The following is a 24,058-nucleotide window of genomic DNA, read 5'->3' on the forward strand; positions in this document are numbered from 1 at the left end:
TCAAGCAAGTGTGCCTTCTTCTTTTTTAAACTCTTATGATTGAAAAAAGTGCAGTGGAACTGTTGTTGTACATAAATTGGCAGTATAATACAAAGTAAACAAATACCCAACAGTCAAGCTCCCTAGGGTGTTACGAAATAAAAAGGTGACATCATGAAATTAGCACTTTTATTATAAAAAAAGGTATAACAATAAAATCAATTCAAAAGCAGACATTTTTTCCTCTGTACATCACTGTCAGACAGGTTACAGAGATAAATACAACCCTAACAAACAAAACAAAACAAAACAAACACAGTGCCCGTCAAACCTTTGGTTTGGTTTATCAATTTGGTTCTGTTGCTCTCAAACAAAACACACAAATAACACAAAAACAAAACCTATAAAATAACTTTACAATGCATGGATGTCATATACAAATGGACGTCTTTTCAAAAAGAGTCAGAAAGCCAGAGGGACAAATGTGTTTTGTTGTATTTGATGTAGACTCAGGGTAGCAGTGGTATTTGGGGAAACCATAACGCCTCAGAATTTTCCCCCACAGGGAATGAAATATAAGGAGCTATTAAAACATGAAATAAAAACATGAAATTAAAAGGAAAAATCATCTTTTTTTAATAATCTAAAGAGAGGAATATGAGCACAAACCCTGTTCCCTGCTCCCCCAACCCACCCAGACATGAAAAAAAAATGCATATGGCGTTCCTCAGTCAGTCTTTCTCTTAGAAAAAAATGCGACTGAGTCAATCCAACATGATTGACTCTGAGCCGCAAGTTGAGATCAGTTCCAGCACCTAGTTCAAACCCCTTAGTTTCAAATAAAGGAGAGAGAGAGACAAAACAAAATGAAAAAAATAAAACAAAAACAAAGACAAAATAAAAATCACGAAAATAAGTAGACAGACCCCAACCCCTTAAAACTCACAGCTTATGAAAATGTGTCGTACAGAGGCAGGAATGAGCTACTGGCATGAGAGGCTAAACAAACAAACAAATACAACTGGAACAAAAAAAAAACAAAAAAAACAAAACAAACATTCCATCACCATAGTAACTAAGAATAGCCATATCCTGCTCTTGTTGTTATGGTGGTGGTCATCTCCGTCCATGATGACATCGTCGTCAACAGCACCGCATGTATTCTACTCTATTTCTGGTTCAGCAGGATATTGTTAGAATTGTACAGGATCTGCTCCTATGGGAGGCAGGTCAGGGCAGGGCAGGTCTGCCGCAAGTCTGCCAGACACCTGCCAGATCTCAGCCGTATGAGGGTGAGATTACCATCTGAGATGAAAACATTTGTATAGATATGTATATAGGAAAAAAACAACAACAACAACAACAGGAGAGTTTTGTTGTTGCCGAGGGGGCGTTAGATGTGAATGTCTTGTCTGGTCAAAATGAAATTTGAAACAATTCATAATGACAATGATGTCCTTGAAGAGAATAAGGGCCGGGTATGTGTGTATGTGCATGGACATACAGTAGATGTGTGTGTGTGTGTGTGTGTGTGTGTGTGTGTGTGTGTGTGTTTGAGTGTGTGTACGTGTTTGAGTGTGTGTACGTGTGCGTGTGCATTCGAACGCACGTGCGAGTGTGTCTATGTGTGCCACAAATGTTAGAATGTCCCGGAAGCCTCAGAAGTTCACAAGTTCATTTATGTGACCTTGATATTTCCCTCGACACTAGAGGGGACCGATTGGCAACATGATTATGATAAGGCCAGGCCAAGGCCTCTCTGTCTGACATCTGACCCAGCCCCGAGATGCCAGACGTGCTTTTGAACCCGAGGAGCCTTTCCTCGAGAGATCTCCACACAGTTTAACTATTTCAAGAAATTTCTGAGTCATTAAGAAAAGAAAAGACTGACAAAAACATAACAGAGCTTAGTCATCAGACAGTACACGAAAAAAACGAGAGAAAAAAAAACGAGTGGGATTCCCCTTAAGTAAAAGAGAGAGAGAGAGAGAGAGAGAGAGAGAGAGAGAGAGAGAGAGAGAGAAACGGGTGGGGGGGTTAACGAAAAGAGAAGGCAAATACTTTCTTGTCACTAAGCAATTAAGAGATTATAATGGTGCATAGAATTAAAAAAAATGATTGTGGAGTGCTAGGCAGGTAGGTAGGCAGGCTGGCAGCCTGTGTGTGCGTGTTCAGACCTGCACTGCGCAATGATATGGAATATGGAGGCATGATGATACTGTGAGTGCATTCCAATATGTGACCTTGCGTCCTCCACTTGGGCTTGTGGCCTCATGTTTTGCTGATGCCCCGCCTCCGTGGATGAAATAATAAAGTTTCCCCGCTGTCAGCAGAGCCAAAACATTTTTTTGGGGGACTATTCTTCATTTACCATCCTGTTTGAAAATGAGAAAATGACTTTACAATTCAGCTTTTGGGAGATATTGAAATATAATGCGGTTGTCAGTGAGGTCATCACGACGTATTACTTCCTGGTACAAGGCCTCAAGCACAAGTGGAGGACGCAAGGTCGCACATTGGAACGCACCCTTGTATCTAGTTGGAGTTTGGAGTTTTTGTGGTAAGGGCGGCTTGTTGTATTGCATATTGGGCATCAATCCGCTGCACACTAGCCAACAAACCAAACCAAACCAAACCGGAGCTGCAGACAGAGGGGAGGGAGTGCCTTTTGTTGTGGTGGAAGTGGTGGTGAGCAGGCCTGTTGACAGGGTGGGGAGACCTACAATGGGTTAGTTGCCCCGGGCCCAGGCAGAGAGGGGCCCAAAATAGGGCCCCAATTCATTAAATGCATTGAGAGAGAGGGGGGGGGGCTTTCAGGTGATTTTGTCACAGGCCTGGTGAAAGCTGTCAGCGGCCCTGGTGGTGGTGGTGATGATGATGATGATGTGGCCTGACCCTGTGTCCGGTCGTCCGCTTGCCTGGGGTGAAGTCACCGTCCATGTCCCCCCCCCAGGGCACCACCACCACCACCATGACACCAAGGCTGGTGGTGGCGTAGTCAGGCTGGCTGGTGTGTTGGCGGTTTGGTGGGCACGAGGCTGTCTCGTTGGTTTGACCAGCTGGCAGCAGCGGCAGGCATCAAACCTTAAAGCAGTCAACAGTTGGGTCCAGTGGCTAGTTCTATTATTATTATTTTTATTATTTTTTCTGTATTGTCTTTTCTTTTGTCTTGTATTCTGGAGATGGAGTGTGGTTGGGTAGTTGTAGGCTAGGCCAGGGCCTGCTGGGGGGCTGGTGGGGCTAGGGGTGTTCAGAGAGCTCCAGGCTGAGGCTGGTTCTGTGGAAAGAGGTCTCCACGCCACTGTCGCACACGCCACCCTCGTCATGGCCACCGCCACCGCCGCCGCCGCCCAGCTTCAAGGCTAAGAGGTCCTCGGACAGCCCTGTGATGGACACACAAGAGGGGGAGGACAAGAGGAGAGAGAAATATTAGTCACTGTGCATTTACAGAGGAATACATGAGATATGGAAAGAGAAGAACGTTGACGGATCTGGTGCGGTATGAAAAGAGAAATCAAGAAGAGTCGGAGTAAACAAACAAATGGAAATAAAACATTTTAACGTGGCAGGCTGATATGATAGGATCAGGGCTTGAAGTGGAAAAAAGAGGTGCAGGAATCCTAATCGCCCAAAAATATCATCCAAGAAGAAGTGCAGGAACCCTGATTTTCCCACAGTCTCAATCAATACCAAATCAGTACAAGTCACGTTTTTGTAGGGCTATTGCCTGCATGCATTTTGAAGAACTTGTTTTGAACTTATAAAATGTGGTGCACAAGATAAGTTCTGCCGGAACGCTGATGATGAAAATGATGAGGAAGGGGAACTGGGTTCCCGAGTCCCCCCCCACTTCAAGCACTGGATAGGATAGGTAAGGTGGAACACAAAAATGATGCAAACTATCAGTGCATTTCTTGAAGCAGAACATGATGATTTTTATAGAACACCTGCAAGGCTCTTGGAGGCTGATTACTTAATTGAAAGAATGTCAAACCATCAAACTCCAGCTAAGAATAATGCTAAAACATGACAGCACATGTACCGATGTTTGAAAAGTAATTTTATTTTGCAGAACAAATGCGCCCTGACATTCTCTCCAATGCCATCACTATGTTAATCATAGCCTTTTAAATATTAACCCCTTAGCGCAGAGCCCATGTAATAACCTTACTGTCACCAAAAATTGTAATGGCTGTGTCTTAATCTGTAATTTAAGGCTCTAAGTACTGTCATAGCAATGTTGTTGTTATGATGTAGTTGAGCATTTTCAGCAAATAGTGAATAGGCCCGCCGGCGACCCCATCTGGACTTAGAGGCTAAGAAACACAATTACATGAACACTAATGACTTTAACAGCCTCATGTGTCTATCCCAATTACTGTCTGGAGACGTGCTATTTAGGGCTGTAACGATACACTCAACTCACGATTCGGTTTGCATCACGATTCATGACCTACGGTTCGATACACCCCATGATTTCACATTTGCCAACATTATAAACTTTATGAATAAAAACTATGATAGTTTATAGGTAGAATAGGTTACAAGAGGCTACTAATAATTTTAAAAAGTGTATAACAATGATGATGTTTGGAAGCACTATCACTTCATATCATGTGGTTGTTTTCTGGGCAGATGGATCATAACGTTAAAAGGGTGTATCACTATACTGCCTCCTTGTATCGCGATACAGTACCGTGACTGTGTATCACGATTTCTCGGTTCGATACAATATCGTTACAGCCCTAGTGCTATTGTTTAGAAGTCTTTCCTGGGGAATCCCCCCAATTAGAGTATTTGTCTTTCCCTCAAAAACCTTAACATCAACATCTATGGGTGTGTGCACGTTCATTTGAATGTGTGTGTGTGTATGAGTGTGCGTGTGTGTTCATATGAATGCAAGTGTGCATGTCCATGTGCGTGCACGTGTGTGTGCGTGCGTGTTATCAGTGCGTGTGTGTGTGTATGAGAGTGCGCATGTCCGTGTGTGTGTTTGTGTGCATGAGAGAGAGCGCGCACACATGTATGTGTGTGTGTATGTGTCTCTGTATGTTTGCGCACGCGTTCGTTCATGCATGTGCAAGTGCGTGCGACGTGCGTGCGTCTGTCTGTGTATGCATGTTGTCACCATCAGATTTACAGTCAGAGAGGTTAAGGGAACTCCCTGTGTGACCGCCCCTTGGGGAACCCTCGACCCTGACTGTCTGTCTGTGAATCACATTGAGATGGCGGTGCGGAGAGGAGCGGGGCGGAGCGGAGTGGGGCGAGACAGACACCACCGCCACACACAATAATAACCTTTTGTTTCCCCGGAGACAATACGATGTCTGACACAAACACACAAAAAAGAGGAAGTGACATGGTAGATGGCCGAGATAATAAGATGTCCTCTGTCACTGAACTTTCAAATTATATACCTTGGGTTTCCCTATTAAAAAAAGAGGCGGAGATAGAGAAAGAGAGAGAGACAGAGAAAACCCAACATATACAGTATGTCTATATCAAGATGTTACTCATTGGTTGGCTCACGGTTAACTTAGAAGACGAGAGGGAGAAAAAAAACTAAACATATACGTCTGAATCCAGTTTTATTTTGCACGTTACTCATTTGTTGGGTTACAGTTAAGTCTGAATATACATCTCCAGGGACTAACAAACACGCTTTGTGACAGTTGGTGAAGTCTGCAATTGAGGCGTATCGATGCCACGTGCTACAGAAGTGTGCCCCCCGTTTACCTACTTGCTGCAGTTATCTGCGTTCTCAGAAAGGAGAATCAGTTAAATTACCTGGGCATATGCCCTTAAAGGGACAGTTTGGTCAATTTCAACATGCAGTTGTAATGCTCACACTACCCTGGACTTGTCAGTGCCTGAGATTTTTTTTTCTTCTTCTTCAGCCGTTTCCGAGATCCTGGTCATTGTAATGGGGGCAGCTCTTTGTTTACATTTCAAAAAGACATTTTTATTTCTTCCCAAAAACATCCAAAAGGTTATAAAACATCAGCAGACAACTAGCAGAAAGCAGTACCTTTTGGGAAAATATTTGGAGTTGGCCTATGTTTCATTTTTTAAAAATGTAAACAAACGCTGCCCCCATTAGAATTGCTCATATCTCGGAAAGGGCTGAGCCGAAAAATGTGGCATCACCAGGTACTGACAAGTCAAGGGTAGCGTGAGCAATACAACTGCATGTTGAAATTGACCAAACTGTCCCTTTAAGCAAGAAAAGCAGCAGCAAGAAAAGAGAGAGAGAGACCTGTGTCTTTGCTTTCCTACGAGAATTTAACCAAGTTACACTTTGCTAATTAAGAAAAATGAATCGATTTTCAGATTGCTGTTTTCCCAAAGTAATCATAACACAGTTACTCAGTTAGCTGCGCAGCTAAAAAGAAGTGTTTGAATTAAGGAACACTCATCTGTGTGTGTGTGTGTGTGTGTGTGTGTGTGTACGTGTGTAATACTGTATATATGTCTATGCACGTGTGCAATGCTCACCTGTGATTTGTGGTTGTGTGTTGGGTGCGGTAGTCTCCACTGGCTGGTGGTGCTGCAGTAGGTCTAGTGCTCGGCTGATGCCCACCTCCCTCAGACTCTCCAGCAGGCCATGCACCGTGCCCCCAGACACCTACAACATCAAGTCACATACACAGGATTTTCACAAACACTTTGGTCTTTCATTACTTTATTTTTATTTTATTTATTTATTTATTTATTTATTGTTTGGTATTTTCGACTTTATTTGATAGGACAGTGTGAGAGTTGGACAGGAAGCGAATTGGGAGAGAGACGGGGAGGGGTCGGCAAAGGACCCGGGCCGGGAATCGAACCCGGGTCAGCCGCATATACAAATGAGTGCCCTACCATTTGCGCCACGGTAGGGCCATGACTTTCTTTTTTATGACAGGACAGTGATGGGGTGCCAGGAAACAAATGGGGAGAGAGAGATGTGGGGAAGGATCGGCTCAGGACCCGGGACGAAATCAAACCCGTGGTATCGTCGGCGTACCAACCCAGTGCCCTACTGTTAGAGCTAGGGGTCGACCGATACAGGTTTTTTAATTATGGCCGATGCAATACCAATTTTTTTTTCATTCCCCTTGGCCGATACCCGATTTCCGATACCCGATATTTGGGGCCAATATGGGTTTAAAAAAAAGATTAAAAATGACAAATATTACAGGTCTCAAGTTGAAAATAAACATTCCTTTAACATTATCAAATTGAGGTAGAACTTGTAACATTTAAACACCCACTCTAACAATCAAGTAATGTCTAACAATCAACTAATAAAAAATGAATTGTCTTGTTGCTTTTAAAAAAACCCGAATGACATAAAATAATAAATATTGCGTATCGGCCAAAACCACACACGCATCAGCCGATACCGATACACTTTAAAAATGCAAATATCGGCCCAATAACGATATATATATCAGTCTATCCTTAGTTAGAGCCATGGTAAGGCCATCACATATATTTTTAAATACATACTTAAATGCACCAAAGAACCTTGAGTAAACGATTAAGCCTTGGTCTTAACCATTTTGGTGATGATAACAGTTATAACAGAGGATCTACGCTAGGGTTAAAAGTAGATTTCTGGACAATTTCAACGACGCAGGCTCAGCCCTTTCCGAGATCCTGGCCATTCTATGGTAGCAGGGTTCGTTTAACATTTTTTTGGGGAAAAAACATCAACAATAGCCAAATATGTTGCAAGATGTCTGCTGATGTTGCATAAACTGCATCTCGAAATTGGCCGGAATTGCCTTGTAAGTAACACAGTATGTACTGTACATACTGCCAAAGATTTTCAAAGAATTTTCTTTTCCAACATCTCTGATGCTACATATTTCAACACAAAAAACTGAGTTTGTCACAAAGCCAGAAACAAAGGAGGTACAGTGACATCCATACACATTTAAATGCACAGGCTGACTGACTTTGGAACAAAATCACATGCCTAAATGTATGTAAATGACATTGACATTCATTTATCTACATGATTTACATGAATATGACAGTTTATCACACAAGTCAGTTATGACAACAAGGAAATAATGCCTGAAGAACACTTTCACCTTTGCTGCCGTTTCGGTGTGTGTGTGTGTGTGTGTGTGCGTGCGTGCGTGCGTGCGTGTGCGTTTGCGATTTTGTACTAAGCATACCCTGACTAGAGTACTACAGTGCACAAAGCATATAAAGCATACACATACGCTGTCAGGCAGTACACGACAAGCGTGAATATTTTCATTCAAATCAATAAATTAGTGAGATGAATCATTAGGGCATTCATAGCGGACTTTAGACCTCTACACGACATTTTTACAGCTTACATCTGTTTATTATTGAGCGTGCACTGATAATGTGTTCATGTTCTTAATCCACACGTAATGGGGAGCCATCCATAGCTTTGCAGACTCCTGCAAAGCAAGTCTTCCAGGGTTTTTGTCTATGTGTGAGGCATTGTTTGTCACGGCATATGTGTGTGCTGTCAATGTAGATATGTCTACGTCCATGAATGGGGTGTGTGTGTGTGTGTGTGTGTGTGTGTGTGTGTGTGTGTGTGTGTGTGTGTGTGTGTGTGTGTGTGTGTGTGTGTGTGTGTGACAGAGAGAGGTCACCCATGTGACAGAGATGTCATGTCAACTGTCTAACAATGTGCCAGTGGGTGAGGAGTGTGTGTGTGTGTGTGTGTGTGTGTGTGTGTGTGTGTGTGTGTGTGTGTGTGTGTGTGTGTGTGTGTGTGTGTGTGTGTGTGTGTGTGTGTGTGTGTGTGTGTGTGTGTGTGTGTGTGTGTGAGTGAGTGAGTGAGTGAGTGAGTGAGTGAGTGAGTGAGTGAGTGAGTGAGTGAGTGAGTGAGTGAGTGAGTGAGTGAGTGAGTGAGTGAGTGAGTGAGTGAGTGAGTGAGTGAGTGAGTGAGTGAGTGAGTGAGTGTGTGTGTGTGTGTGTGTGTGTGTGTGTGTGTGTGTGTGTGTGTGTGTGTGTGTGTGTGTGTGTGTGTGTCAGAGGTTTGCAAATAGCTGGACTAAATAAGAAGAAAGCAAAACAGATAGCCAAGTACAGTTCTTATACTACCCCCATGCTTCAGACCAGTACAGAATAACTTTTTTGCATTCATTATTGCTGCTTTAATATTGTTTGGGGCACTGTATTGTTTCTCAATAATTATTGGTCCTCCCACATAAAATAATCAAGCGCTGAGCTCCTATGTGGGTGTATGTGTGTGCGTGCGTGCTTGCATGTGTGTGTGTGCGTTCCTGCATATGTGTGTGTGTCTATGCATAGTATGTGTGTTCAGCTCACCTCATAGCTGTCCAGTAAAGTGCCTGCGGGCGAGGGGCTGAGCCTGAAGGCGGTGGTGAGGACCCCGAGGCCTAGCGAGTGGGCCAGGCTCTCCCAGCCACCCTCCAGGGCCGCACACAGGGCCTGCTTCACGCTCGCACCCAGGCTACGCATGTCTCCTGCACACACACACACACACATAACGCATAGATTATTACATTTACACACACAGAGCCTGCTTCACGCACGCACCCAGGCTACGCATGTCTCCTGCACATACACACGTAACATTAGGCGAGTACATTTAGGGTTTAACCCCAAAAAAATTGATACAAAAGGTTTTTTTATGGATTCTATTACTATTGGACCTGCTAAATGACATACTAAAAATCTAGTAAAATCTGACTTTGGGAAATGAGTTTTTTTCAACATGGCTGCCATAGGCTTATTGTAAGGGTCAAGAGACACTCCAGGTGAATAGGCCAAAAAATGTAGCTTGCCGATATCACCATGAAACTTAATCCGGTGATTACTCACATATTTGTGAGAAAAAAATGTATTGCAAGTTTTCTGAAATTTTATGTTTTAATATGGTAATTGGACTATATCTAATTAAATATGCATTAAATTTCAAAATGCAAAACCTCAAAATCTGAAAAAGCCAAGCTCAAAATTACTCTTTTATTTTGTTTCTAGTAAGCCAGAAGATATCTTCAGAAGAGATTATGGACATCTCTTTTTGTTTTGTAGTAAATCTAAAAATCTTTGTGCAGACACACCAGCTAGCATTTTTTTTCCAAAACATGATCATTTAACATCTCTCTTAGATAAATAATTGAGTTTTATGTGTCTCAAGTTCTTCCAGACATTCTTTGAGTCTGGTGGTATCATTGTTAGCATGTATCAAGGGCAAGGTCAGCTGTCCTCAAATCATAGCCTCTCCACAGAGGTGTCCTAAGGGCTGGTGCTGGGACTCCTATTTGCCATGTACACCACATCACTGGGCCATGTTATCTGTTCTCACAGCTTCTCATACTACTGTTACACCCATGAAGCACAGTTACTTTGTGCCAGATGACTCCACGGTCACACACATTTCCGCTTGCCTCTCTGAACTATCCACAAGTATGAAGGAATGCAACCTTCAGTTGAGCCTCGCCCAAATGCACTGCTGGTGATCCCAGCCAAAGATTTAGGTTGCCATGCTATCAAGCTCAATATGGATTCTGCTACTGTTGCCTCAAATAAGGCCACAAGAAATCTAGGTGTCATTGTTGATGACCATCTATCATTCTCTGACCACATAGCCTCAGTTTCCCAGTCATGTCCTCTTTCTCATGCCCTAATTGAATACAAGGCCCTGACCCTTGCCTATGACGCTACAACAGGCCCTACTCTGGCTTACCTGAAAGCTATGCTAAAGCCCTATGTCCTTTCAGGACATTGTCTGTCTCCAGTACCAACCGTTTCACCTTGCCCTCTACTTACACATGTAGTGGCTCCTGTCTATTCAGTTCAGCTGCTGAAAGACCCAAAATACCTAGTGACACCATGATTCATCACTGATGTGCCCTGACAAACAGCACATGGATATTATCATAGCAGTAGTGTCTTTATCCACCCAAACAGCACTCCAAACAAACAGATCCTGAAAACATGTTAGTTCATGCCAATGTAATTATCATGTAGTAACCTTTATTTTTAAAAACTTTGATCTTGAAAATGACCCCTTTCCTGAAGTCAGATTTTCCTAGATTTTTAGTATGTTATTAAGGACACTTAGAGGTAACAAAATCAGTTGAAAAACCTTTTGTATCAATTTTTTTGGGGTTAGGCCTTTTTTTTGCATAGATGTACTCGCCTACATTCACATGTACAGCACACACACACACACACACACACACACACACACACACACACACACACACACACACACACACACACACACACACACACACACACACACACACACACACACACACACACACACACACACATCCGATCATCATACACTCTACACACACAAAGCCTGTTCCACGTCCGCACCCAGGCTACACATGTAACACAGAGACATATAGATCATACCATCAACAACACACACAGAGCCTGCTTCACAGTGACAAAAAAACCCAAGTATTTTTCAGTTGACATTGCGAAGAAACTTTCCAGTTCGCCAACGCTAAAATCTGCGGCATGAACACGCCGACCGGTTTGCGATTAGGAGCAGGAACGGGCACCGGTCCGGCACGGTTCTCAGCCGGCCTGAAAGTGCCAACAGAGCCTGCTTCACATCCATGCAGAGGCTGCACACACAGGCCCTCTACAGTCCCTCAGGTGATTTGGGGGGGCATTGACAAGGAGACAGCTGAGTGGGGCAGGGAGGTGCTCGGTTGGCAATGGAGGGAATTCGTTTATTTTGTTTTTTAATACAATGAGGGGGGGGCTGTAGAGCCCCCATTAAGAAACACTAGTATAGATAGAACACGTAAACATGTTGTGCATGCTTATGCAGGTGAACACAGACACACACATGCACATAAGCACACGCATGTGCGTAAATTAGGGCTACACGATTATGGAAAAAATGACAAGTCACTATTACTTGGGTCAAAATCGTAATCACGATAATTGATTTTTTTTGCTGATTTAATTTTTTTTTTTAATAACAAAATGAAATATAACCAAAAATGAATTATATACGGGATGAACAAAATAAAACTGAATTGTAATAATTATGTAAAAGGCAATAGCATGAAACTTATGTGGACAGATTTCTGGCCAGAAACACCAGCCTGTCAGTATGTTCTGGCTTCAAGGACGCTCTCGAAGGTAGGTCACTATTGCCACGATTAAATCCCGATTGAAATCCTGATTTCGATATCACGATCATTTTCGACTAAGGTACATCTAGAGCAGGGGTCAGGAACCTATGGCTCTAGAGCAGGGGTCCCCAAACTAAGGCCCGGGGGCCGGATGCGGCCCGCCACAACCCTTTGACCGGCCCTCCACCTCTCTGCACCTCACAAAAAAATGATAAAATATATTTTTTAAAGGGACACTGTGTGAGTTTTTGAGTTGTTTATTTCCAGAATTCATGCTTCCCATTCACTAATGTTACCTTTTTCATGAATACTTACCACCACCATCAAATTCTAAGTATTCATTATGACTGAGAAAATTGCACTTTTCATACATGAAAAGGGGGATCTTCTACATGGTCCGCCATTTTGAATTTCCAAAAATAGCCATTTTTAGCTGCAAAAATGACTCTACTCGGACCATACTAGAAAATATTTGTTGATTACTTGGAAAACTTTCATGTAAAGATCAAATTTGTCAATAGGCAGCCCAGTTTCAATGAGCGGCATAATTGCAGTACATTTTTTGTCCATTTCCTGCACAGTGTCCCTTTAAATATTTTATTATGTTTATTAACAGGCCTTCCTACAGTTTAATTTTCACTAACCTATTTTGAATCATCAGACGTTTCTTATCTCGATAGTTTCTCATCTTTCTGCAATATAAACAGGCCTGCCATTTCTATTGTATCACTCATAAACTGTCAATCACCATATTTTTCTAACCTCTCCCTGCTATTTTTTCATGATTATTCGAAATTAAAAGGACTTCCTGTGGTATTTCAAATAAAAAAAAAACATGTGAGGTACTCACTTCTTTTGCAAATTGCTTGTAATGATGAACTATTTTGTGCTAGAAATTATGGCTATAACTGGCAGTGCCCTAGTTTACAGCCCACATGATTGATCCCGGCCCCTGATCACAGCCAGGAACGATAATGTGGCCACCAGAGAAAAAGTTTGGGGACCCCTGCTCTAGAGCCACATGTGTATGTGTAACTGTATATGGCTCTTATTTATCTAGGGTTGCCAACCATCCCTTGAAATACGGAATGGTCCTGTATTTATAAATAAAAGTACAGGTTCCATATTGACTTGAAACAGGACATGGGGCGTTTAAGTGCAGGAAATTACATCTAAGAAATACAAAAATTTCAGGGGGAGGACTCCCTGACCCTCGCCATAATGAAGTTGACAGTTGGCAATCCTCTACTTACATGTCATCAATTACAGTAATAACTTCACAGACTCTTAGACTGTTGGGCTTAGTTGAAATACATGCTTTTAATTGTATTCAGTTTTTTAAAAAATAGTATGGCTCGTGAAAGTTATTATTTTAAAAATGTGGCGTTTATGGCTCTCTCCACCAAAAAGGTTCCTGACCCCTGCTCTAGAGAAAGCACACAGCACAGACACACATACACTTGCCACGTGTTCAGCAAGCAACTGAAGACGCAGAAATGCAGTCACAGAGTCTCGGTCCTGTACTGTACACGACGGCAGCACAGACAAAAACAGATGTGCACTGCCCACACACACACACCACATGTGGCAGATTAACCAGCGTGGCCTTGAAGCAGCGCATCACATCACATCACACACGCACGTGCGAGAGACACTGATACCACATGACATCCCAAGGTCACCACTACGAGCACCAGCATGGGAGACTTCCACTGCACTGCACTGCTGAGTTTAACACACGTAACCTATCATGTCGTCACGTTTGCAGTCAGTCACATACGCAAACGCAAACACACACACACACACACAAACGCATGCACGCACCAGCGCGCGCACGCACGCACACACAGACACAGACACACACACAACCAATCATGACGTCACGTTTGCAGTCGGTCACATACGCAAATGCACGCACACACGAATACACGCACGTCCCCCACACACACGAACGCGCACACACACACACAAACGAACGCACAAACACACACACCGTATGTAAAAGGCCTCACACATACGCTATGACTGTACATATGGTGAAACTGTAGAGATATAACATGCAAACACAGGTACGAACATGCAGAAGACACAGGCATACAGGCATACACACCACTTACACATACGTACTGTAGGTATACACACCACCAACACACACACACACCAACGTACAGTACGAACTGATAAAGACACGCATGCATACGGTCTCTCTCACACACACACAGGCAGACACACACACAGACACACGCACGCACACACAGACGCGCCCACACACAGACTTGCACACACACATACGCGCAAGCACACACACACACACACACACACACACACACACACACACACACACACACACACACACACACACACACACACACACACACACACACACACACACACACACACACACACACACACACACAGCCAGAGGAGTTACTCTGTTGGTGTGTGTGTGGTCGTTGGTGACTGGTGAGTCATTCCAACCAGTCAGAAGAGAAGAGAAGAGACATCCAGAGGAGCCACAAGCGAGCGCTGTTTTCACACCTCCCAGTGGCACCAAGCGTGAAAACAATGCGGTCGACAAGGCACACTCGTTTCTTTTTCCACCATTGTCTCCGCCGAACACAAGCCTGTAGTTTTCTGGCCAAAAAATGAGTCGCTTTTTCGCCAGCACATTACGTTTTTATTGTTGTTGTGTTTTTTGGGTCTGCATGTCGTCTTTTTATTTCTCTCTTCATGGGCGTTTCTGAGACTGTGAGAGTCAGTGCTCGTGTCAGAGATGTGGCAAAGCAGGGCTTCTCTTGACACGGACATGCATACATAAAGTACAATAGACACGACAAACTGCATAAACAAATGCATAGACAGATGTATGGAAGTATACATGTATGCAAACACACACACACACACACACACACACACACACACACACACACACACACACACACACACACACACACACACACACACACACACACACACACGTGCGCGCACAGACACACACACACGCACGCACGCACGCACGCACGCACGCACGCTGACACGGACATGCACACACAAATACAAACACACAAGGATGTTAGAAGCATGACATTGTGGAAATGTTGTTGATTTGGTGAGTGCTGGCTCTCTCACGCCCCCACACACACGCACATGCACTGTGGTTTTGGCAAAGGAGGCTGAAGTTGTACCTTGCGTGGGGACGGGAATGGGCTCGCTCTCCGGCTGATACTCCTTCCCACTCAGTATTTCGCGCACCTGAAAGCACATCAGCATCTCCCAGAGTCAGTGAAATATTCATCCACACTTGAGAGCGTCAGTGACAATATGCCGCAGCACCGCATGGAAATAGAAACTTGCATAAAAGATTCAGCTCGTCTCCCCGTTGAATATGTTTAGAAGTCAATGAGAGAAAAGCTTCCCACACGCAAGGAAGGACGGAGGGAAACCGCGGTGAGATGAATTGAGGACACTACAAAGTTTTGTTTTGTGTTCTTTAGTGTACATAAATAGAATTTTGTTGAACATGCTAACTGCAAAGATTTATTATACAGACACATGATCTGCAGAAACATGTAAGATGTGTTTACACTTTATTTTTCTGTTAATTACTTCAAATGACTCGAAACTGAAATGGGATGACTTTGACTCGACTTGTGACTTGCCACCCTATGACTTCTGACTTGACTTCTCGTCTTCGACTCGACTTGACTTGGGACTTGAGGGGGAAGACTTGAGACTTACTTGGGACTTGCCCAACAATGACTTGCTCCCACCTCTACTACTTGGTATTGTATTGAAAACTTATCACATGCAAAATCAAGTCTTTTAGCTTTAAGGCTGAGTGAGGAAATGAATCAAGTACAAACTAAATGCATGAATTAGTCGATTTTTAAGATGTGCAGTGCGTATATTGTAGTCAAAATGAACAATTTGTTTTAGATGTCCTTCCTAACCAGGGGGAGGTGTGAGTAACGCTGTCTGGAAAACTCTGTTTAGAGAAGCTGAAAAAATAACTTTATTCAGGTGTGAGAGATCCATTTTACAGAAAAAGAGTCTCTGCCCTTTCCAGTTCTTGCACACAAATGCCTTACATTCCCTTTGGAAAAAATTAAGCATCTCTGCTAAGCAGTGGAGGCTAGTGGTGCCAACAATAATCAAATCGGTGGTGCATCACAATGCAGGCACGGGCAATTCAATAATCGATTCGGCAAAGGCCATAATCGATGCAGCATATTTTTTCAAGTTTCAATTACTTCTGTGGGCATTTCTGGAGCAAATGAACTTCAAATTAAATTAAAGCACTTCAAAGCATTGAAACAGGCAGGACTGCTACACAAAAGCCAATAAAATGTTGCTCAGTATCTGACTGCTTGTATTCCCTCATTACTGATGGAAGATTTGCACAAATGTAATGCTTTGCAACGCATCTTAGAATTGGACTGTGAATTGATTCGAATCAAATCGTTCCCCCCCACCCGAATCATAATAGAATTGAATCGTAAGCGCAGTGCCAATGCACATCACTAGTGGAGACCATGTTGCAGTTTGTAATGTAAAGCAATGGATCGTGGGTATCTGAGTGCTCACTTCAGAAGAGGCCGCCAAGTCCATGGGAGTGGTGCCAGGGATGTAGCCTTCGTCATCCTCCTCATCCTCAGTCGCATGCTGCTGCACACCACCCTCCTCTTCCCTGAAGTAAGCCGGCTCAAAGTTCTCTTTATGAGGATCGGCACCTGCAGAAAATAACAAAGAAAAAAATATGAGTAATACAAAAAGGCATAAACAACAATAAAACATCAAAATTATTGTAAAAATCACACGTAATGCTTGTCCACTCAATATCTGTCTATAACTACACAGACAGGCGTCTGTCTTTTTGTTGGGCTGTGTGCACAACTTTTGAATCACTCAGATGATCTCAAGCTTGGTGCTGTAGGTGCCTTGCTTATGACAAGTAAGTGCAAGGTCACCGTTCATGTTGGTTTCCATCTGTGATTTTTAGTTGTATTTTGTAACCGTTTTGCTGGTTGGGGGCGCGGACAAATACCCTTCCCCTGAAGCAGAGAATGGCAGAGAAAGTTTGAGAAACACTGCTGAACACTGAACCTTTCTCACACTGATTGTAATCAATATACTGTAGTGACAAGTCCCTAGAACAGGTTCTGCTCCAAGCATGAATGATGTTAGTCCTGATTATTCACTCCAGTCACCCTCCATTTTTCCTACTGGTGCAATCATCAAGCTTGCAGCCCTTCCAATAACCCATAACTCAATGGCTCTCAAACTGGTACTGCGGATGGGGTCACGAATAGAAGAGACTGTTTGCATAAAACCTTGAATATACTTTTTAACTTACCCAATTGCATAATTAAAATTTGAATTTATTAGTCTTGGGGGGGATAGTAGCCTCACGACGCCATCCTCTGTACTCCACCCAAAGATTTTGGCTCCGAACATCGTCTGGCAAAAGCCTCGAGCTCGATTCTCTCAGTGTTTCGCCAATCAGCAAACAGTTGAGAGTGGTGACGTAAAACTCACCCGCGAGCTCCGTTACTGATTGGTTAAGGTAACTATATTCACACTTTCGTTTTGTTATTTGTATGCTTTTGCAACGCTATAACGTAACAGGCATGCTAATAAAGCACAATATGAGTTTTAATTTGATTTTGGAACTTCAATTAATTTAAATGATAGAGTAAGATCAGACCATCTCCCATCGTCCACGGAGACGGATTCCTCATGGCTTTTGCCAGACTGATTGACGGAGTCAACAGTCGGCTATTTGCCCAGGCTAGGGGGATAGCCCCTTGAGATATAATATCTTGAATTGACAGGGTCCCCATGACATGACAGCAGAATGCAATACAGAACAGAGACAGAACAATGTGTAAATGAACGACATTTCATCACGACATATTACTTCCTGGTATGAGGCCACAAGCACAAGTGGAGGACACAAGTCTGCATATTGGAATGCACCCACAGACTCTCTCGTCCACAGGCTCGTTGCCTTCAGCGCGCATTAGCAAGAAACCCAACCAGTGTTGCCAAGTCCGCTTATTATAAGCGACCTTGGGCTTCTTTTTTTGAGCAGTCGCTTTTAATTTTGTAAAGTCGCGGGTTGCGTTTTTTTTGGGCTTGTTCTTTTCAGGGTTGGGCTTGCTGTTTTCTCCTGCTCTGCCGGTGATTTGAATGTGTTTGGATGTGTTTCTCAATGGCAACTCGTTTTTTCTCACTCATCCTTACAAGTGACCCTACTACAAAATTGTTAACTCCCACTTTCTGTGGTCACTTGTGGGGATTTTCGCTGCCACGCAGACCCCCGCAAAGAGCAAGGTCTTCCCTGACCAGGCACGCGACTGACAACCCACCCCTTCGGTCGCTTCTTTTGGGCTTGTTTTCACGACGCCCGTCAGTCGCTTCTTTTGGGCTTGTTTTTAGGGCGTCAGTCGCTTATTTGTCGTAGAAAATCTGGCAACACTGCACCCAACCCCATATTGCTACAGGGACTGTAACCAACACCCTGTACCCAGGGCTCTGATTAACACCAGCCAACCGGCCAAATGCTGGTGAAAACTCAGTTTGGCTGGTAGAAAAGAAAACATACTAGTAGCCACTTTGACTGATGATGAGTGTATGTGTGGCTAGTAACGTTTAACATCTACTAGCCAAATTGGCGAGTTAAGAAAAAAGTGAATGTATAGCCTTGATTATGACTGTAAAGCCTGATTCGCACGGGATAAAGGTGTCAGCCAAGTGTAAGCGTAATTCAGGGGCGATAGTGAAAAAAAATCCTGAGCCTGAACTTTTTCCCCTGCTCTAACGACGACGACAAGATACTGCATAGTGCCGTAACGGAGGCCTATTTTGACACATTATTCAAACATTTAATAGCCTGTGTGTGACCATAATTCAAGCCTGATAGTAGAAGAAAACCCTGAACCTGTAACACTTTCTGTAAGAATAACCTAATGGCTAATTATTACCAATGCTTTTATTTTTGCAAACTCAGTCAAGCCTGAAATCAGGCATGGAGCCTGAATGCTATCAGCCCTGCTAATGTAATGTAATGGAAAAGACCTGGCACACTACGCTCACACCAGGCACGTGCACTCCAATACGGCAGGGGAGGCACGGCCTCACCAGCTCCAGATGAGAATGATGAGATGCAGTTAATGTGAATAATACTAACAATAACAGCTATTGTTTTCGAGCATCTGCACCATAACTACCATTTGAGCAGTATTTAAACAGTTTCACTCATTTTCAATCATTTCCGTGGCCAAAATCGTAATATTTGCCCATTTCATGCTCCGAATACGCTGAATTTGGGGCAACTCTGAACTGGCCTCACCCCGGATTGCGCAATCCCTCGTTAACAAAGTTGCGCGCATGCGCCATGTTGCTCGTTCTGTGAATGCAACCTGGTAATATTGTATTAAACGTTTTTATACACTTAATAGAAGTATGTATGGTGTGCCCTCATTTCCTGATATTTTTTAAATATTTTCTACGTGTGATTATCATTTCTTTACTCTGGACGCTTTGGCATAACGCCCACTGAAATATACAATGGTGAGGCGAGCAGTAGCCTGGCCGCAGACTCCTTCTGGTGTTGAGTCTTGCTGGCCAGTTACGTCATAGCGAATCTGAAGTTCACAATACAGTCAGTCGGTGTTGTTGGCTAGCTTGTTCACGTTGACTGCTACAAGTGGATTTCATAACGAAACTAAGAGCATTCTCAAAGTTGGATTTCCAAGGGGGAAATATGTGATAAAGAATGGAGGACCGACAGAGCTGAAGGGTTTTCTACTCAGGTGACCGGTCAGAATAACTACCCGATCATTTCAAAGTGAGTGGTACAACACTGCAGAAAATATTGTTGTTTCCCCTGTGTCTTGTTTGCAACCGGCGAGAATGTGTGGAAGACCATTCGCATGGGATTTTACGACTTAACAATTTACTAAGGACTAAGGAGCCTCACGAAACACAAATCCTCGCGGCTACTCATATTCAATGCCAAATTGCTTTGGACGTTTGGGGCGACGTTTGGGCTTTGGATGAACAGCACCGGCTAAAGTAACGTTAGCATGCACAACGCCAAAGTGAAGGAAAAGAGCGGCGCATGGACCTGATGCACGAGTTCAGGTAGGACCAATTTCCTATGTGTGTGAAGCCTGTGTTTGTGAGACCCGTGGGGAGGGAGAGAATCCGCCGTGATTCTTGTCCAGTGTGGTAGCTTTTGTGATGGGCACCGGATTCTCATGTGCCCGGTAACTGTTTGTAAAGTTGAGTACAGGGTACCGTTGAGGTAAATCAAATATACCCGTGTAACTCTGATATACCGTAAAGACTCTGATTTAATTCCAAGGTGTAGGCATAACAGAAATGACAGTCCCAAAATATTTGGTGACCATATCGAAGCGTGTGTAATATCTGTTTACGTTGACATTCGCTTCCTGCCACACCTTTGTCCCACATCGCTTGCCGTAGCCTCGTACAAGTAGATGTAGGCCTACATTTGCACGAGAATCCAGTTCGTATCACGAAAGCTATCACACCGGTTTGTTCGCCGTGATGCTCAGTGGTCTATATGACACCATGTTTTGAATCCTGTGTGTCTTGAGCATCCGCCGTGATGCTCAGTCTACATTGCTGCTGCTGTGTGGTTTATGTGAGATCACTGTTTGAATCCTGTGTGTGTGTGTGTGTGTGTGTGAGAGAGCAGTGGGCTGTGAAGGAGCTTACACTCTCCACTACTCTCCCCTCACCTACCCTCCTCTTCTCCCCTCCTTTTCTCCTCTCCTCTCCTCTCCTCTCCTCTCCTTTCCTCTCCTCTCCTCTCCCCCTCTCCTCTCTTCTCTCCTTTCCTCTCCCCCTCTCCTCTCTTTTCCCATCTCCTCTCCTCTTCTCTCTTCTCCTCTCCCTCTCCTCTCCTCTCCTTGAGCTCCTCTCCTCCTCCTCTCCACTCCTCCTCCTTTCTCCTCTCATCTCTTCTCCTCTCTCTTCTCCTCCCCTCTCCTCCTCTCTCATCTCCTCTCTCCTCTTCTCTCCTCCTCTCCTCTCCCCTCCCCTTCTCTCCTCTCCTCTTCTCTCCTCTCCTCTCCACTACTCTCCTCTCCTCTGCTCTGCTGTCCACATTGGTGCTGTAAGGTATATGTGAGACCACTGTTTGAATCCTGTGTGTGTGTGTGTGTGTGTGTGTGTGTGTGTGTGTGTGTGTGTGTGTGTGTGTGTGTGTGTGTGTGTGTGTGAGAGAGAGAGAGATCTAATAGCATTTTCTCTGCGGAAATGCAGTAAGCTTATGTCAAAATATGTAGGCCTACCTTATGTTAAGAAAGCTGCTATGACATATGGAACTTGTCGGTAGGCCTATTTGGCAATTATTTATTTGAAAATCTGATATTGAAAAAGTTGCCTCACCAGCCATAAATCCCAGCGCACGTCACTGGCTCACACACTCCGTTGTCCACAGGCTTCTTACACAGAGTCGAGCTGAAACACTCTTGACACTGGAGCGAGTCGAGCGGGCGCCACTAAACCGCCAGAGGACAGATTTACTAGTGGGCGCACGCAGCTAGGGGTGTGACCCGCCGAGAACCCGAGACACTAAACACACCAGCTACTCCTCCTCCACTCCAACCAAATCACATCCAACCAGAACCAAAACCAGACCAAGCCATCAGGGCGCAGTGGTGCCCAGAGGCGCCTATGGTGGCGCCTGGCGGTGTGTGTGTGTGTGTGTGTGTGTGTGTGTGTGTGTGTGTGTGTGTGTGTGTGTGTGTGTGTGTGTGTGTGTGTGTGTGTGTGTGTGTGTGTGTGTGTGTGTGTGTGTGTGTGTGTAGTGTGGACACAATGGGTTCACGCCCAGACAGGCTGCATTGTCTGGCGATACCTTGTCATTGTGAGGATGAAGCCAAGATTGCACCACAATGCTTATTTCAGTGTGCCCACACATCAATTCAATGGAACAGCTGAATTTCATATGCCAGCCAAATGTTTTCCGAGTAGCACAATGTTACAGACTAATGGGCAGATTTCCTAAGTAACAGCATGTTTAAATGGCACCTTCCATTCATTCCCACACATACCGGTAATGATTGAGAAATTGGTCATTCATGCAAGCGTTAATATGGAATTTGATGCCAAAGGTGGAATTAAATATCTGTCAGGTGAAATTTGATGCCAAAGCTTTGCTAAAAATCCATCCACCAAGTCAAAAGTCACGACGCAAACAAAAAAAAATCTTCCAAACCCTCCATTCATCCGGATACGCATGATGTGAAAATTGGTAATTCCTGCAAGCTTTAATGAGAACAGGTGGAACTCGATACAACAGTTTTGTTAAAAATCCACCCACCCTTTCAAAAGTTTCACAAAAATTGTGATGGACCGCACGCACAGAGAACAGTTTGCCCTTGGAAGGCTGCGGTATTATGATAATCATAATCATCAGCCGTGGCCTAGTGGTTAGAGAGTTGGTCTTTCAATCTAGGGGTTGCAGGTTCGAATCCCCTCTGACCTCTCCCTACATCTCCATCCATGGCTGAAGTGCCCTTGAGCAAGGCACCTAACCCCACATTGCTCCAGGGACTGTAACCAATACCCTGAAAAATAATAACTGCAAGTCGCTTTGAATAAAATGAAAGCGTCAGCTAAGTGTAATGTAATAATCATTTCCTTAACCGGCATCAAAATCCTAAAATGAAACACTCTGAAATCCGGACTTGAGTGCCATCATAAATAGTTTTATTACTTTCCCCTCATGTCTGTCAACTGTAAAATCACAACATTTAATAAAACTAAAGCCCAGACTTTAACAATTACTGTTGCTTTTGTTGGACTGTTCTGCTCTCAGCTGCAGGCATCAAACTGGTGGGAGATGACCTGTGGTCTGACTGACCAAAAACGTTTGACACGCATAGGTACTAAGAATTTGGGTTAAGGAGATGGGCTTTAGATCAGAGGGTTGCAGGTTCGAGTCCCACCTTTCCACTCCCTATAACACTCCATGGCTTAATGCCTTTCAGCAAGGCACCTAACCCCACACTGCTCAAGGGACTATAACCAACACCCTGTACTGTAAATAACCGTGTGGTAAGTCACTTTGGATAAAAGCGTCAGCTAAGTGTAATGTAATGTATTTTCTCTTGCATTGGCATTTCAAGGTCTTATCTTTTTTGTGTGGTCTTTTTCGACTTTATTTGATAGGACAGCAGTGTTTCCCATACATTGAGGAAACTATGGCGGCCCGCCATAGTTAAAATTTGGCCGCTATAGTTTACGAAAATGTAATTTTTTTTGTTTTTTTTAAACGATTTCCGTTTTTGTTCAAAACGATTTGAATTACGATTTCCTTCGTATTTTCCTCCTGGAGTAAATACATCCTATAGAGAAAACCACAAGTGCTTGAAAGACAGAGGGATCAAAAGCCTAGTCAAGTTGTTGTAGTTAACTTGGGTTTGGGAGCAATAAGGGACAATTGGGATGAGTTTACTAACACTCCCCAGGCTTTGTTTTACAGTTGTAATGAGTGAGGTGACAGGCCTTCATTAACACAGCAGAGGAGACATCGGGCTGCATATAGAAATAAATGTGTAATGAATGTGAATATAGACATAAAAGTAATATGTTGTTCAGCCCTTTTAATAGGAGGAATTTTGAAAAACTGGCCCTGTGACCAGCACCCCTCATGTAGAATGTGTATGTCTATGCGTTAACATTTTCACAGTGCTCTTAAATTCTTATCTCTGCTCCTATTTTGTTTTATTATTGCTTTCATTACATAGACCCCCTGCACGAGGGACGAATGAAACTGTGTTGTAAACAAAAATGATTCACTGTACTGCATTTTTTGACAATGACAATGTACTACTATTATACATGTCATGGGTAAAATCTTATGTAGCCTGATTTCTCAAAATATAAATGGCTGAAATGTAGGCCCAGGCCTATAGTTTCTCCATGCGCCAATG

At 43.6% G+C, this 24,058-nt stretch overlaps 1 protein-coding gene across 1 annotated transcript in view; it reads right to left on the reverse strand.

Annotated features, from left to right (window-relative positions):
• Positions 1-6,479: 6,479 nt before the first annotated feature.
• nfkb1 (nuclear factor of kappa light polypeptide gene enhancer in B-cells 1) overlaps positions 6,480-24,058 on the reverse strand; it is an 86,507-nt gene continuing 68,928 nt past the window's right edge. The window contains exons 19-22 of the mRNA XM_063189689.1: positions 16,671-16,816; positions 15,272-15,338; positions 9,286-9,534; positions 6,480-6,604 (exon numbers count right to left, since the gene is read on the reverse strand). Coding sequence (XP_063045759.1) covers positions 9,485-9,534; positions 15,272-15,338; positions 16,671-16,816 — 263 coding nt within the window. The 3' untranslated portion in view covers positions 6,480-6,604; positions 9,286-9,484. The remainder of the gene's footprint in view (positions 6,605-9,285; positions 9,535-15,271; positions 15,339-16,670; positions 16,817-24,058) is intronic.

The sequence above is a fragment of the Engraulis encrasicolus genome, chromosome 23 (assembly GCF_034702125.1).
Source record: "Engraulis encrasicolus isolate BLACKSEA-1 chromosome 23, IST_EnEncr_1.0, whole genome shotgun sequence".
Classification (NCBI taxonomy): domain Eukaryota; kingdom Metazoa; phylum Chordata; class Actinopteri; order Clupeiformes; family Engraulidae; genus Engraulis; species Engraulis encrasicolus.